Source organism: Orbicella franksi, chromosome 11, assembly GCF_964199315.1.
Source record: "Orbicella franksi chromosome 11, jaOrbFran1.1, whole genome shotgun sequence".
Lineage (NCBI taxonomy): Eukaryota > Metazoa > Cnidaria > Anthozoa > Scleractinia > Merulinidae > Orbicella > Orbicella franksi.
The window spans coordinates 26,553,208-26,571,283 of NC_138155.1; the positions used below are offsets into that span (position 1 = coordinate 26,553,208).

The following is an 18,076-nucleotide window of genomic DNA, read 5'->3' on the forward strand; positions in this document are numbered from 1 at the left end:
TCGCATTAATTTCGAGCGGTTTGCAATTGACTGTCGACGACAGCATTACGTCGAAGTTGGTTTTATTTTGCATTTGCCGTCTGCTTTAACCTATTCAAGAGTTGCTTTCGAAATAATCGGCTGAGAAAACACACTGCTCTCTTTTCAATCAATAGGACCAAGGCAAGTGATCATGTCTCGGCTTACGGCTATTTTCCCGCGCTTCCTATACATAGCGGTGGTACGTTTTCCCCCGCTAGGCCCCGGTCTCACATTTTCCCGCGCTTGACACCAGAAGCCACTTTAGTTGCAAGTTTTGATTGGCTCCCTCACCACCAGGGTTAAGAGGCTGCGGCGCACACATCATTTTAGTTGAAGAAAGAAGTATACATAACAATATGACGTTATTTGTAGTTTTTTCAGGGATCAGGAGTTCTGCTGGTATTAAAGTCCAAAGTGTAAATTGATACTAGACACTAAAATATATTATAAGAGATACGTTTTCCAACATAATTCTTTCAAGAAAGTTATACGTTGAAATATGCTCCAGTTTGCGCGCAATCTGGTAACATAAGAGGGCTACAACTAACCTTTATCTTTATTGAATATTCTTAGAATACAAGTAACAGCAGTAACTGTTCATCAAGCGATGAAAGACATCATCGTCTCGAGCTAAAGGCTAGCCATAAGTGTATGCATTGGTGGCTTACTAAGTAAGGACACTTATGGCCTCACGTACATACAATTAACAAATGTATCGTGTAAAGAGTAGCAAAAATACTAACAAGCTCAAATCTTATATTTAGTTCCAATCAAGTTACTTCTAGTCATAGAAAAATTAATCTGCTGGTTGGTACAAAATAAAATGTACAAATACTCGCTTCTCCTCTCACAAGTCGGCTAAAATATGGGCAAACGTTATACAATTTATATTTCAAGAGGCTAGGCAAAATTTCTATTATTACAGAATAATTCATTCATTTCTAAAAATACTTAATCTTTGGAGAGCCATATCTCCGCATAACGATTTTGAAAGGTATGGTACAGTCGAAGCTCCTTAATATGGACACCATACAGCTAAATAACACCTTCAAGCAATCGATTGAAGGCCTTCCTACCGCACGTGCTGTATGCTGCGGTCAACCGTAATACAACGACAACCAGCGGATTAAAATAAAAGAACACAAACAAAGTGCATTAAAATCGACCAATTTGACCTTTAAAACAAACTAAAATAACATTTTTGTTTCCAAATGTCTCCGCTAACATAATTGACGAACCGCTTGACGGCAGCATAAAAAGACATTTCATGCCTAAAATGGGTTCAAAAACAGTTGTTTAACTTAAAAACGCGCAATTAATATGTAAACAATAAACAACAGTCTTGAGATGGCAAAAAACCTCTACGAAACTATAAAAAAACAGTTAGTCAGAAAATTCAATTTTAAGGAATAATTTATCGTCCTTCACATACTGATCACGAGGGCTAAAAACTTCTTCAATTGAAGCAAACTTTACAAAACCACATCCTGTACAAGAAATGGCTTCAGTCGGCTTCTGAAACGCTGACTGGTTTGGCTTGGCTTGCATGCTTTGGCTGATGTGGCGTTTGGCGCCACTCTGATCCAAGATGGAGAGGGTGATTCTTTGAGTAAATGGCCATCTAACTTCGATGTTATCAAATTTTCCCATCATCATGTTGACAAAGATGGCCACACATCTCCCACTTTCATTTTCCACCCCATTGAGGTAAACTCTTATTCCAACCTTGTATTCGTAGCTATCAGTATGAATGGCTGAACTGAAGAAAGCCATTGGCTCTCCATTGGCATCTCCTTGACGACGCTGTTGAACCTCTGTTACTTCAAAAATAAAAAATGTTTCCCTTGGATTCATCTTGTTTCTTGTGGCCTTTTGTGGCTCGACCCTGAGAATAAAACACAATCTATTTCTTACTATTTACATTACACTGTTTCCCTTAACATCATATAACGGTGTCAATGTTGTTGATTAAAGTTATCGTTATCACTTCTTTAGTCGCAGTTCACTGCAAGGTTATTTCGATATGATGTTGTGCACACATGCATACATATGAAAAGCTGCAACTATTAATCAGATGAGAATGTATTTAATAAGAGATACCCTAATAAATTCCACCACGCATGCATATTATTCACTTTTGCCATTTGCGCCTTAAAACTGTTAGTGCTAAACGTATCCCTCTTAACAGACAATTGTAAATAAAAACAGTATTACATATTGGTGTTGGCTGGCATCTTTTTGTTCTAATGTGGTTTCAGCATTTACGTTCACTGGCATAATAGCTGGAAATTTACATCGACTTGTATGACCCACAAAAAAAATCTAGCAAAAAAAAAAAACGCTTTCAAAATGGTTGAAAAAGTGTTGATTACCGAGGTATCATGATTTGACAATGTATTTGATTTCCCATGCAAATGTAGTATGTGTAACATCAGCTTGCCTGTCAAGTTCTTGTTTCCACAATTGCAGTTCCTGGCGACTACAGTTATGTTCCACAGCCTGTTCCGTCTGACCTGTGGAACTCACTCCATTTATGTCGGCACCATTGAGCTGGTGGCGACATGGAGGCAGGTCCTCATGTTCTTCTGGCGTCCGCTCTCCAGAAGGTCCCGTCTCCTGAATAGGGTGACGTACTTCTTGTCTATCTCGCCTCTGCAATCCGTCCAGGCCCATCTCCTGAGTGGGGTAGTTCAGTGCATTAGCCTGTGCACTCTGCAGGTCACTGCGGGACTGCTGATGTTGTCCATTCACCAACTGACATGTACCCGGTTCCTGAATGGAGAGGGATTCTTCTCTGGACACAACCTCTCCACCATCTTGCAAGGAATGGTTCAACTCATTGCTTCTTCTTACATCGCTCTGCTGGTAAACTGGCAGCCGCTCCCGCGTATTCAAGCTTGCAATGTCCTCCATTTCTGGGATGGGATCAGATATTTCACGGGCTTGTCCACCAAGTGCCATTGGGTGACTCATTCCATCACACTGATCATCATTAGCCTGCTGCTGGTCGACTGGCTGCCGCTCATGTGCACTCAACCAATGGCCGCCAACAGCAACATCTTCCACTTCTGGGATGGAGCAAGATATTTCACTTTCTTGTCGACCAATTGCTATGAGGTAGCTCGATACATTACCCTGACTATCATCATTTAGCTGGTAGGATGGCTGCCGTTCTTCTTCGTCCTGCATCCTTTGACTGAGGTTCTCCTCCCCTTCCTTATCAAGGGGAGAAGGTCCAACGCCCTGCTTGTCATTTCCTGACACGGGGATCGCCTGCCCGACAGGTAGCTCAGCCGGAAGAGTGTTGTCGCTTGGAACACAGCCTTGAACGTCATCTATGCGCTGGAATAAATTTAATACAGACAAATGACTTCATTCATTCAGTACTGCTGTTATAGTTGAGAACAGCACAAAAAAAACTTTGAGAATAGAACAGAGGCATATTGAGAATCCTCACTGGTGGGGGGTTGACCGTTCGGCTATTCACAATGCACGGCCGGGGAGTTGAGCTCGGGACTACCGGGAGGGAATCCCGCTAATAGTAGCTAGAGGACCTCAACCAAGGGCCTCTAAAGTTCAAATGCAGCATCGTAAACCATTAAGCCACGCCGTATCGACCAAGACGATTCAACGACACGTATTTTGCTGTCTTTGCCAAATCACTGCCTTACTTAACAAAGAAAACACCTTTCTTTCCCGATTCCTAGCCAGCCTGGTATTTATATTGCAAAGAAAGGGTGAGCTGTAACGAAGGTACAAGAATATTGAGCTGTATTGTTTACTTCGTCGCTAAAGCTACTTGTTTATACCCAGATTACGCGTGTGTTGCTTGGAGGTCGTAAGAATCGTCAAGTGAGGTTGCAAGGGGAGTACTAAAAGAAGGGTAGGTATGGTAGGTAGGGGCTATAAATCCCATTTTCTGGCCCAAGTTTTCCCAGATTTAATTTCCGTCTTTTGCTATGATTCCCAGTCCCTGTGACCGGTAAGATTGTATGCAAATTACACTTCCAAAGTTACCCCAGCCGGCCCCTCTTGCAACTACTTTCGATCATTAATTCCACAAAGGGCTGTCGAACATACGATGCTATCTTTTTGGAGGTCTCATTGACTTCTTCAGGTCAAAAATAACTAACAAAAAACCCAACAATTCATGCAGTCCTTTTCCTAAAACAACGAAAAACTCATAATGCGAGTACACTGTTTGCAATAGATGTGAGAGAGCAAGAGAGATCAATGAGAAAAGCAAGTTTACCGGGGAAGTAAAATTTTCGTTCAAGTTTTTGTCACATTATGAAGTGAGCAGGGTGTCAGTTATACACTCATACGTTTATTTTCAAACCACGTGCCCCTGCACAGTCGTTATATTACGCACTTCCAGAGACCAACCAGCCACAAACACACAAGAATGAATTTTATTTCACGATTTTCCAGCAATCATATTAACGCACAAAGACATTTTTTAGCCATACACAAAGAGTGGTATATGCTCACATGTTCTCAGGCAAAGAATCCCATACCTACCTCTGACTCTAACAAAGGTTCATTATCAACAGGGCATCTGCGTGGGCCATTCTCCCTTTAAAACGTAAAAAATAAAGGTTACATAGAAACATTTCTGACATCGTCTTATATTAGTTTCTGTGTTGACTCTTCTATTGTGGTTTTATTTTAGACATATTAATTCAACTTCAACTTCACCTGCATTAAGGCTTTCACTATTTTTCCAGTGTCGCAGTTTTCGTTTGCAGCTTAACGCGTTTCTTTTAATCAATTAAATGATAGCGTGACCTTGGTAAGCAAACATTCCCAAAATGTATTTTTAGAGAGCCAATCGAAAGCGGGTGTATTTTGTGACGTTACTTTACAAAATAATTTTAATTTGGTCTAGACAGATCATCACATTGTTTTAATGCATCGCGGTGTTGTCGAATTCAGTTCCCAGTTATTTCTTCTTTGCGTATCTTCAACAAGTGTTCTTGGACCAAACTGAAAGCTCTATCTTCCGGCAAATCTCTGTGATTCTTCCTGTAATCATTGATGAGCACTGACGCCAGCGCCTTTCTATCAAGCATCTTTAACAACCCTGACCGCTGATATTATGTGCATGGCTAGGAACACCCAGCTAGCAGATGTTTTATACGGGACTAACTTTTAAAGTGTTGGTTGTGGACAACTGTGGCATTGATCATCGCAGTATAAAAGAAATAGTCAATGTTTTCGCATTTGTGAGCGACATCACTAGTCGCCATTAATAAGAACGAAGTGGCAAAGGTCGTTCATCATGGACAGTTGAACACGCTTGTGATTTGATCGAGGGCTTCATCAAAATATTTCGCTCTTAAACTTTGAGAGTTTTCACAGCAACAAACTATCCTGTGGTAGAACGTCTGAAGAGGACAAACATTCAAGTATGTATTTCCATGCTTTTTAATGACTATAACATGCTATTAAATGTTTTAAGCTTATCTACTCTCAATAGTTCTTTTTAAAAGACGTTAGTGACAAGTATGTACCTATACGGATGCTTTTAGTTTGATCTTGCGACATTGGTCTGATTTATGACATAGTTTCGCAGCCAATTATCTTCGTGCAACAAATACCCATCTATTGAACATAGAGCTAAGTGCTCTAACAACGCCATGTTGCTTATCTGCAGCTAAAAGCAATTGCGTTCCTGTGAGTACGGAATGAATTGCTTTCATTGTGTAACGGTTCCCCTGATAAATTTTCATCGTAAACAAAACTGTTGAAATGCACCATTTCACACTGAGTTTTTAAGTAATAGGCTGCAAGATCGTTGCATGACGTTTCAGCAGAATTATTTAGTCGAGAGATACTGAAATGCGTGTTGTGTGTTTTTTTGTCCGACATTTTGAACTGACCGCCAGCCTGCCCTATGAATGGGGCACTTCTTCCCTCACGTAAAATACTCGCTGGACGTTTCAATAAGTCTTTCTGTCGAAATTCTTAAAACAATTTCGAGATCAGTCAATATTTAAAGATCAGTCAATAATTAATGCTAGTTTATGTCTAAGCATCTTGCCAAGTTTTAGTCACAAGTTTTAGTCTAATCGCACTCTGACTAAGTTTAAAAAAAATTTTTGTTATTGAGTTTGCTTCACGAAGAACATAAGTTTTCTAGTATTCCAGTCAGTTAAGTTTACATGATCTTACAGTTCGACTTTTAGATTCCCTGAATCCGAAAGGAACCCTAATTTACATCTTCTAATTTGGAGTCAACTTTTAGAGTTCATTGGATTCAGAACTGGTCAGTAATATCTGAAGTGAAATGATTTTTTAACTATAGGTATTGTGGCAATACTGGAATAGTGGCTATCTAGGTGAAAGTCCAAAAGAGTACGTTTGGTCATACTACTCTTCAAAGAACTCAAAGCCGTAGAACATTCCGTTGTCAAAGAAAATAATTCCAAGATTAATTTACTGTCAAAACCTCATTTTCCACGAAACAGAGAGAGAGAGAGAGAGAGAGAGAGAGAGAGAGAGAGAGAGAGAGAGAGAGAGAGAGAGTTCAGTAACGTTTATTATAATGATTAACAGCAATATATCTCTGCAATCACAGTATGTAATTCACTTAGTTGATTGTCTGCTTATTCAGATTGGCAGTCAGACACAGAGCCCGCTTTTAATTGGCTTACACTGGAGGTGTGTTTCGAGGCGGCGGTTTTGCATTAATTTGTAATGCAAATTCTCTTAGTGGTGAGTTTCTTAGCATGCAAACACAGACGAATTTCCAGCTTTTGCCCGTCGTAGAATAACAGATCTTGAATATTCGGTTGGAGTGTTGTAACATTTAGCTCATCACTTAAGCTTCCCACAAGTGGAGCTGGGAAAGCCGAGCTCGGTACGTACAAGAGAAATATCCACAACGCTCAAAACCCTAGCGCGGAGTAACACTGAGGTCATGCTGAGATTAACATCACCTAAACAGAAATCGTAGTCTCAAACATTTTGCACAAAAGACGCATTATAACCGGCTTCATTTTCTCTTGAAGTGAAATATTACGGATATGAGTAGATTTTAAAAACAGACTGCGAATAACAACGCGAATTACATTGTCGCGAATTATCACGAAAAGCTACACATGAAAAGTTTACACCAGTAATTTTTACAAGGTGAATGAATTGCATCAGATTTCCGTCAACAAATTTCCTCGACTTATTTGCTTGTTGACTGGTCGATTCTAACATTTGCTGCCAAATGGTCAAGCTAGTTGAAAATACAACCTCAAAGTTCAATCTTTGCACTTTTTGTACCAAACACGCAACTCTCTCAAATCGCCGATTTCGAATCAGTTTTTTTCCGGCTTGATGCTCAGACATATCAATATAAAATACCTGTTGTCCTGATAGTCCACTTTGATATTGAACAATGATCCTGCTCGCTGCTTCATGTGAACTTAGATTCTTACTAATATTTCTCATTTTCAGTTTTGTTTCAACCATCATGTACACTTCAGAGCATACTCATTCAGTGCTCCAAAAGTCAGATCAGACTCAGTGAACATGAGATCAATAAATTCAGCTGGAATATGTATTTTTGCAGTTTATGGTTTACATGATCTTGTTTCGATTGTTTTGATTTCCTGAATTTGGCAACCCAAAACATCCCCTAATTTGCAGTCTACTCAGTTTAGAGTGTACAGAATTGAGAATTGGTCAGTAATATTTAAAGTGAAATATCTTTTAAACTTGTGTGAAATCATGGAAAAAAGTCCTCGTAGAAAACGTTTTTCAGTCAAAATAGTCTTCAAAGAACTTAAAAGAAACAGCTGAATGAACAAATTCCAATATTGATGTACAAGAGCTCCATTGTAGTTTAGTAACGTTTCAGTTACGTTACTTTCAAGTCGAGCCGTGACGCGGGTGGGAACGAGAGAAATGTCCGCGCAGTTTAAAACTCGAGTGCGAAGAATGCGAGGAAGAGAAGACTATCTACACCATCGCTGTGCCGAAATCGATGCTTCGATCATGTTGTCGTGTCGCGCTCCCATAAACAGCAAACCAAGTCACAAAATATTTCAAACCAGCAAACTGAGATATTACAGATATGCGTTACAGTGAATAAGTCATGTTGCACGTTTTCAAGACAAAAAAAAACTTGCGAAAACCTATGTGACAGCAGTCTCAGCCAAATGCTCAAAATTATACAGTAGCGAAGGTGAAAAGCCGATTAAGAAAAAGATGGCTTACGGAATCGATAGTACGAAATTGGAATTTAGCCGACACCAAACTAATCAAAAGTTTTACTCGATTCACTAGAATTCGTTTTGAGAAAATTTATGGACGACGCACATAACCACGAAACCCGTACGATACACAACAAACTTTATAACAGTAACGTAAAATCGAATTTAAAAAAAGTTAAGAAAGAAAATGAAGAAAACATGGAATCGGAATTTCGTACACAACACACTATTTTGAACTTTAAATTCTGATACAGTTAGCTCATACAAAATCGTACCTCATCATACATTCTCTACAAAACCTACGTCCACAAGTTGTCTGCAGTACGGGCTCTCGGACCCCTGAATAGCAAATAACGCATTTGTCGTCGTTTAATTCCTCTGCGACTGAATTAAATCCACGGATGCTGGAAGGTGTTTTCTTGTGGGAGTCCATATTTTAGAGGTTTGAAATTGAAGGGAATATATCCTCCAAGCGGAGCAGCGTTCGCAGCTTTAGTTCACCGTCCAACTGAATTGCTCAGTACTATAGCTTCAATGTTGTTTTTGCTATCTCCCGTGAATATATTGACCAAGCGCGAAATCGAGCTGCGAAATTAACCATCCAATCAGGTCTCTCTTCCTGTGAATTTACCTATCAGTTCAGAGTGGAGGCACGTGCTACGTGAGTGTTCTACATGTCTGAAATTTAATGGACCAATCAGCGTAACCATGGTAACCAGACATTTAGTGTTTAGTTTCCCAGAAACCATGTCGTTTCCCAGAAATGTTCAAAGAGCGATTCGAAAGCGGATGTATTTTGTGACGTTTACTTCACAAAACAATTTTAATTACGTCTACACAGATAATCAAATTGGGACAAGTGTCGTATTCAGCTTCCAGTTATTTGTTCTTTTAGAAATCTTCAACATGAAGAGTGTTCTTCGACAACAGATCAAAGCTGGCTTTATTCAGCAGAAGTCTGTGATTCTTCGTGGAAGTATTCATCATGACCATGCATTGATGACAGCGCCTTCTTACAGCCTCGACCGCTGTAATATGTGCATGGCTTGGGCTTCAGGCAGCCAGTTGTTTTGTTCGACTACCTTTTAAAGTGTTGGTTGTTGACAATTTTCGCACTGATGGTCCCAGTAACAAAGGAATAGTGAACGTTTTCACATTTGTCAGAACGTTATGAGCCGCCATTAATACGAGCGAAGTGGCACTGGTCCACGGTGGTTTATAGTTGTATTCGATGGAAGGCTTTATCAAAATATTTCGCTTTCCTACTTAGGCTTTGGAAGAACTGCTGAAGTGAACAAAATTTCAAGTATGTATTCGTGATCTCTACTGATCATAACATGATATTGAAGGTCTCTATGGTATCTAAAGTTGTTCCTTTGAAAAGAATTCTCCGTTATGAGTTTGTATACAAGTTATTTTTGGCTTGATCACTCTAGCGACGATCGCCATTTTAGTTTGATGATTGCATAGTAGTGGCAGGCAGCACTTTGCGGCCAATGCTGTACTTGCTAGGAATCGTGTTTTGTGAAAACCATCTATCAAACACACTGTACATACTCTTACAACTCTCTGCTACAAATATTCTGCTAGACATTCAGCAAGTTTCTTTCCTACAAGGTCAGAATGAATGCTTCACATTGCGTGACGCCTTAAAATTTCGGTGTAAAGATTATTATATTGAAATGCCTCATAATAAGTTGTAACGTTGCAGGGTGTCTTCACAGAATAATTATTCGGCGAAGAGTTGGTTCTTTACTTTGTTGATACACGATTTGCTTACATTTTGAAAACAACCTGTCCCGTTAAGAGGTGAATTATTCCTTCACCTGAAAGCTTAGAATGCTGTAAACAAATATTCATTCAACATTAAAAAAATCTGAGTTGTCGGCATATGATTTTTCTACATTTTGAAAACAGCCTGCCCATGATGACGAGGTGAATTAGTCCTTCACGTAAAAGCTTAGAATATCGTAAACAAATTCAACACATCCCAACATTTGGGCAAATTAGGTTTATATTTCGTAACTTGAAAATTAAGGTTTGCAAAAAAACATACGCAAGTCCGCTTAGGAGTAGTCTAAATAATCAACTTACTATTCCACGATTGTTGTAGTATCACAGTTTCATTTCCCAGGGGCAAGAGCTAGTTTAATAACGTTTAAAAGCAGCAATCGTATCCCAAACTTCTTGATCGTCTGCTTTTTCGCGTGGATCGAATCCGATTGACAGCGGGGCACAGAGTCTAATTTTAATTGGCTTACCCTGGAGGTGTGTTCGGAGGCGCGCCCTATGATAATTTGCATGAAACAAAATACAAATTCGCATAACCAGTGACTGTTTTCTTTCTTGTACTATCTATAACATTGTAAGCCATCCTCTTTTCTTGACTTTATTATCTGGGTTTTGCTATTGATCTTTTTGTATTCGAGTTTACACCACTATATAATTTTGAACATTGGTTTAGATTGCTCTCAGCTACACTATTTCACATGGTATAAGCACGCGTAAAACATTACAGGCCAAAGCAAAACCTGTGTAATATACAGATATTAATGTAAAGAGGATCCGGGCATCAGGTTTTATTGGTTTTTGGAAGATTTTCTCGCCGAAAAAAAAAGTGTTACGTATCCGGTACTAGTAGACTTTCTCAGTCCTTTGTGGTGTGCTCCTTTACCTCGCGAGTCTTCACACTCGGGATTTGAGCGTCGCGGACATTTCTCTTGATCCAATCAAACCGGCTCAACTTTCGCAGCTCCGCTTGTGGAGTCTAGGTAATGTGCTTAATTTTACAACACCTCAACCGACTTTTCAAGTCTTATCATCCAGTGACTACCTCCAAAACTCTGAATTGATACAACAAAACTTCAAAATTATCAAGACGCTTTCAAAATTGAATATTCTAGCGCTACCAAGGTCATAAATAAACTATAATCGAACAAAAAAGGCAGTAAATCGAGGAACAAAACGCTCAAACACTTACGGTATCATATACAATGAAATCACTGAGAATTTCGTTGACAGGTAACTAATCAAACTTATACAGTTAACTCACATACACACCTCATGATACAGCCTCTACAAAATCTATGTTCACCATTGGTTCCAGTTGCATTTTGAGGCTCCGAACAGCAAATTGCGCATTTCTTGTCACTAAATTCCATTGTGGTTGAATAAAATCTACGGATAGAGGAAAGTGTTCTGCTTTAGGGTAAATACTTCAGTCCAGGTTTTGAATAAAAAGGAAAGTCCTATACTGCACCGCTACGTTCGTGAATACCTAATATCTACAAAGTTCCCCCACGTCTCAGTTGAACTTTCGTCTGACGTTTTATCCAATCAAATTGCGTGACGTGATTTTCACGTGATTTTGATCAAACAAGATGTAATTTGTGGCGTTGATCATCAACGTGCCGGAAGAGTCGTATTCAGTTTCCAGTTATTTGTTCCTTTGGAAAACTTTAACTCGAAGAGTGTTTTTCGACAACAGATGAAAGCTGGCTTTATCCAGCACAAGTCTGTGATTCTTTGTGGAATTATTCATGACCATGCATTGATGCCAGCACCCTCTTACAGCCTCGACCGCTGGTAATATGTGCATGGCTTGGGCTTCGGGCTGCCAGTTGTTTCATACGGAAGTTAAGTGTTGGTTTTCGACAATTTTCGCACTGATCGTCGCAGTAGCAGAGGAATAGTGAACGTTTTTTTATTTGTCAGCGACACCATGCGCCGCCATTAATACGAGCAAAGTGGTAAAGGTACACGGTGGTTTATAGTTGTATTCGATGGAAGGCTTTATCAAAACATTTCGCTTTTCTACTTTGGCTATGGAAGAACTGCTGAAGTGAACAAAGTTTCAAGTATGTATTCAATATCTCTACTTATTATGTCATGATATCGAAAGCTTTTACGGTGTCTAAAACTGTTCCTTTGAAGAGAATTCTTAGCTATCAGTTTGTTTGTATACAAGTTATTTTCTGCTTGATCTCTCTAGCGAGGATCGCCATTTAAGTCTGATGATTTCATAGTAGTGGCTGGCAGCACTTTGCGGCCAATACTGTACTTGCTAGAAATCGTGTTTTGTAAAACCATCTATGAAACACACCGTGCATGCTCTTACAACTCTATGTTACAAATCTTCAGCTAGACACTCAGCAAATTTCTTTCCTACAAGGTCAGAATGAATGCATCACAGTGCGTGACGCCTTAATAAAATTTGGCCTAAAGATAATTCTTGAAATGCTTCATAACAAGTTGTAACGTTGTAGGGTGTCTTAACAGATAATTATTCCGCGGCGGAGAGTTGGTTCTTTGCTTTGTCGACACACTAGTTGCTTACATTTTGAAAACAGCCTGCCACATAAAGAGGTGAATGATTCCCTCACGAGAAAGCTTAGAATGTTGTAAACAAAACTACATATTCAATATAAAACCAACATTTGGAAAGTTTAGGTTTATATTTTTTTATCATAAAAGTAAGGTCTCAAAACTGAAGGTACTTCGCAAGTCCCCTTAGGACTATAGTAAATAATCAACGGATATTTAAAGATCAGTCTATAATTACTGTTAGTTTATGTCTAAGCGTCTTGCCAAAAAATAGTTATGTTGTTGTTTGTCATTGAGTTCGCTTCACGAACAACATAACTTTTCCAATCCAGTCAGTTTAGTTTACATGATCTTAGTTCGAATTTTAAATTCCCTGAATCCCTAAGGAACCCTAATTCACATCCTCTAATTTGAAGTCAACTTGCAGAGTGCACTGAATCCAGAACTGGAGTCAGTAATATCTTAAGTGAAATAAGTATTTTTTTTAACTTTAGGCATTGTGGTGATCTGGAGTCTTGGCTATCTAGGTGCAAGTCCAAAAAGTACGTCTTATTCTTTAAATATCTCAAAGGGTAGAACATTACGTTGTCAAAGAAAATAATTCCAAGATTGATTTTGCTATCACAACTGATTGTCTGCTTATTCGTGTGGATCAAATCAGACTGACAGTGGGACACAAAGCCCGATTTGAATTGGCTTACACTGGAGGTGTTTTGGGGGGAGGCGGCAGTTTTGAGAACTGAGTTTCGTAGCCTGCGAACACAGACGGATTTCCAGCTTTTTCTGGCATTGGATAACAAATCTTGAAGATTCGGTTGAAGTGTTGTAACATTTTAGCCCATTACCTAAGCTTTCCACAACTGGAGCTGCGAAAGCCGAGCTCAGAACGAGAGAAATATCCACAACGCTCAAAAGCCTTCAGCGGAGTAACACTGAGGTCATGCTGAAATTAACATCACATAAACAGCGATCCTAGTCACCACAATTTTGCACAAAAGACGCATTATAAACGGCCTCATTTTCTCTTGAAATGAAATATTACGGATGTGAGTAAATTTTGAAAACAGGCTGCGAATAGCAACGCGAATTACATTGTCCCGAATTATCACAAAAGCTACACATGACAAGTTTACACCAATAACTTTAACAACAAGGTGACTGAATTGCATCAGATTTCCGTTGATAAATTTCCTCGGCTTTTTTGCTTGTTGACTGGTCGATTCTAACACTTGCTGCCAAATGGTCAAGTTTGTTTACATTTTTTGTACCAAACAGGCAACTCTCTCAAATCGCTGATTTCGAATCATTTTTTCCGGCTTGATGCTCAGACGTAAAAATATAAAAATACCCATTTTCCTCATAGTCCACTTTGACATTGAACAATGATTCTGCTCGCTGCTTCAAGTGAACTTAGATTCTTACTGATATTTTTAAGCTTCAGTTTTGTGTCAATCATCATGTACACTTCAGAGCATACTCATTCAGTGCTCCAAGAGTCAGATCAGACTCAGTGAACATGAGATCAACAGATTCAGCTGGAGTGTTTGTATTTTTGCAGATTATGGTTCACGTGATCTTGCTTCGATTGTTTTGATTTCCTGAATTTGACAAACCAAAAGATCTCCTAATTTGCACTCTACTCAGTTTAGAGTGTGGAGAATTGAGAATTGGTCAGTCATGTTTGAAGTAAAATATCTTTTTAACTATTATGAAATCATGGAAAAAAGGTCCCCGTAGAAAACGTTTCTCAGTCTTCGTAATCTTCAAAAACTTAAACGAAACAGCTAAAGAAACGAAATCCAAGATTGATGAAGTATCACACAGCAAGAGCTACCGTTTCCATGGCGTGACTTGCAAGTCAAGTTAAGGCCCGGGTGGAAACCGGAGAAATGCCTGTGACATTTAAAACTCGAGTGCGAAGAATGCGAGGAAGAGAACCACAAGTCTGAGCTACCTACAACAGCACTGTGCCGAAATCGATGTTGCAATCATCTTGTGTCGCGCTCCCATAAACAGCAAACCAAGTCAACAATATTTCAAACCGGCAAACTGAGATATTACTGATATGCGTCATGGATAATAAGTCATGTTGCACGTCTTCAAGAAAAAAAAAACTTGCCAGCCAAATACTCAAAATTATATAGTAGCGACTGTGAAAAAACGAGTAAGAAAAAGATGGCATATGGGATCGATAGTTCGAAATATAATTTCGTCGACACCCAACTAATTCAAAAGTTTGACTCGGTTCACTCGAATTGGCTTTGAAAAATGAATATTCAAACACTGCACGCCTTTCTGTACTAACTTAAAATCGAATAAAAAGTCAGGGAAAAAAAAATAAAGAAAAATGGAATCGGAACCTCGTAAACTAATTAAAAATTCTGATAGAGTTAACTCATTCAAAGTCATACCTCATCATGCAGTCTCCACAGAACCTATGTCCACAAGCTGTCTGCAGTATGGGCTCTCGAAGCTCTAAATAGCAAATAGCGCATTTGTCGTCGTTTAATTCCAGTGCCGTTGAATAAAATCCGGGGATACTGGAAGGTATTTTCCCGTAGGAGCCCATATTTTTAAATTGAAGGGAAATATATACCCCAAGCGGACCAGCTCTTGTTCACGCCAACGTCCGCGTTGGCTCGAATGATTATATTACGCTTATTGTTCTTGCTTTTTGTACTACTCCCGGAGGTCATGGTCAGAAATTCATTAAATAATCCACCAATTAGTGGCGTAGGTATTACAATGTAGGCATTGTATATAATGGACAAACAAGTCAAGTTTACGGCTTTTGTGCTCGTCATCCTCGTCATTGAGCCCTGTTAAAAGGTGCTTGCTGATTGGTCTTACATATCGCACAAGCAGATTGGTCAATAATTGAATTTATGGTCCAAATATGGACAACTCGCAAAATGCGTCGTTCAATGTATGAGTAGCCAATATCTCGTAGGACTTACCAAATCAAACCTTGGACTGTAAACGATTGTAGTCCAATTTATTTTCCACATTAGCTTGTGACATTGTGAGGCGCGATGGACACTATCCTGCGATCAGACGTTCAAATTCGTATTTATCGCGGAAAAATAAGAACGCCTAAAGTTTATGTTTTCATGCTGTGTGATCGCAGGTTTACACAATACAAGCGAACGATCGATGGCCTGGCTCCTCGTATTCGAAGGGGACGAGATTGCTCCTCACTTGCCAACTGTGAGAATTACTGGTAGTCTTTTCGCGGCAACGAACTGTGTTCTGGTTAGTACGTTAAATGTGAGGCGTTCTGAAGACTGTGAGTCTTCGCATCCACAGTTTGTTTTGCATGATATCAAATATTCAGAAGGTCAGTTTGATGACATGGTGTGTCTTGTTTCTTTAAACATCCTGGGTGCTTTGACTTGATTCTGTTGATCATTCTAGCGAGATCGCCATTTTACCCCGATTTCTTACTGTGTACTATTAAATGCCGGACAATCGGTTTGTTTACGAAGTTTTTCAGAGGCAAATGAAAGCTATTCCAGCAGCATTTGCACTCAGACTGGAAATTCTAAACCCGTCATGAAGTTAATTTGTATTTTAAACTACGTCAAGCAAGAAATTTGATTTGCCTTATCTTTTAATTTTGTTGTCGCTCAAATTTCTTTTGTATTCCATGCAGTTCGACCAGAGCGAAAATTTCTTAACAGATGGTATGCAAGTCAACCTACATGTACGATCGAGTAAATATAGGCTACTCTGAAACGTTTTAGTGATGGATGGACAAATTAAGTCCAAGAGACTGAAGGTCTACTTTTTACGAGACAGATATACTATCCAATCATGTCAAACATAAGCCATGTCAAACACCCATGGTGGCAGGTAATGCAGAGTTTGGTTTTGCTTCTAGAAATGAGAGATTTAAACTAATTGAAATCAAAACTCGGAATAACTATGAATAAGGGAAATTATGCTTGATACTTGTCCACGACAGTATGTTTTGTCATCATTGCAAATGTCTATTACAGAAGAGATACATCTGCAATCCTTTTGAATATTACTGCATTGCTAGTGAGATTAGCACAAACAATTACCACAATATATAGGAACAAAATAGTGTGATTTGTGTTTCCAAGAAAGAAAATTATTGTTTTTTTTTTTATTTGCATACACAACAATATGTAGTACCCTTATTATTGCATTGCATCAAGCTGGAGGGCTACTCTCTATAGTTGACTAAACTAACAGAGGAGGGATTAACTCAGTAAAAAAAATGAGGCTTTGCTTTGTAACTGTTGAACGTAAGAAAACAAGTTGGCGCACTACGTAAACAGCTGAACTATTCCTCCCACAAGTAAAATACAACATTTGGACAAATTTTAAAAACAGACTGTCACGTCAATACCTGAATTATTTTCTGGCAGTAAAGATATCATATCGAGGCGTCAAGTTCTTTCTCGGTAGAGAAAAAAACATTTGTTACATCAGTATTAAATAAATAAGCTTGCATTTTTTTGTCTCAGGACTTTATATTGTTTTGATTTCATACACTTTCCCAATGAGTATTCAATCAAATTTCTTTTCGGCGAAGAGATAAGGTCGGCATCAAGGAAAGTTGTAACAGCGCTCCAAAAGCTCTATTGACCGTTAGCCGGGAATTATTCCAGGCCGTACGTAGGTCTTATTATCCGAGCAGGAGGTATCTTGACCCATGAGGTACAGACCGCACTGCGTTCGGTCTGTACTCACGCCCGAGGTCAAGATTCTCCCATACAGACCGACTAAGCTCAATTATTATAAATAGATGTTAATTTTATGGCAAACAATTCGTTTAACGTAACTGACATTTTACTTGCGAACGATAATGAGCTGAACTTAATTCTGCAAACTTAAGTTTGCTCGTCCCCTTCACTTTTTTTTTGTCATCAGGCTTTTTGGCACTTCCATGAAACTAATATTTTTTGAACAAAATAGTCCATATTTTTGTATTTTAGTTTGCAACTTTTTCACCGCATAATGTAACCGATCTGGATGGAAATATCTAGACCGCGGTCAGTATCGAATTCGTGAATTCGGTAGTTCCCAGTCCTTGTGAGACACAGCCATAAAATAATGTAGCGTCCAAAGCAAAAAGTACCAATAAGCCCCGCCGTAGCGAAAATGACGTTTAAGACATTGACATAAAATGGAGTCACCACACGAATGAATTATAAAGTCCGCTTTCCAATCTGAACGTAATATTGAACAGTTAACCATCAGAGCTGTACCATCCATAAATGTAATAAAAACCATAAATGTAATACCAACCATAAATGTAATAAGAATTGACCATAAATGTAATACTTACCATAAATGTAATAACTTTTAACCACAAATGTAATAAATCCACCAGCCATAAATGTGATAAAATTTGACCATAAATGTAATAAACTGATTAATGCTCCCAACCCATGAGAAAAAGGAACACAACAATGATATGTGGGGTAAGGGGTTGGGAATGAAGTACTCCAATAGCAGGCCAGTGGAACTACATGTAAATGCCATCACTAAATGAA

At 38.9% G+C, this 18,076-nt stretch overlaps 1 protein-coding gene across 1 annotated transcript; it reads right to left on the reverse strand.

The window, feature by feature from the left end:
• Positions 1 to 559: 559 nt before the first annotated feature.
• On the reverse strand, positions 560 to 8,661 carry LOC145502242 (uncharacterized). Its single transcript, XM_081481495.1, has 4 exons — positions 8,504 to 8,661; positions 4,543 to 4,597; positions 2,462 to 3,363; positions 560 to 1,906 (listed from the first exon to the last, which is right to left on the reverse strand). The coding sequence occupies exons 1-4, from the start codon at positions 8,659 to 8,661 to the stop codon at positions 1,405 to 1,407; spliced, it is 1,617 nt and encodes a 538-aa protein (XP_081337621.1). The 3' UTR covers positions 560 to 1,404.
• Positions 8,662 to 18,076: the final 9,415 nt, after the last annotated feature.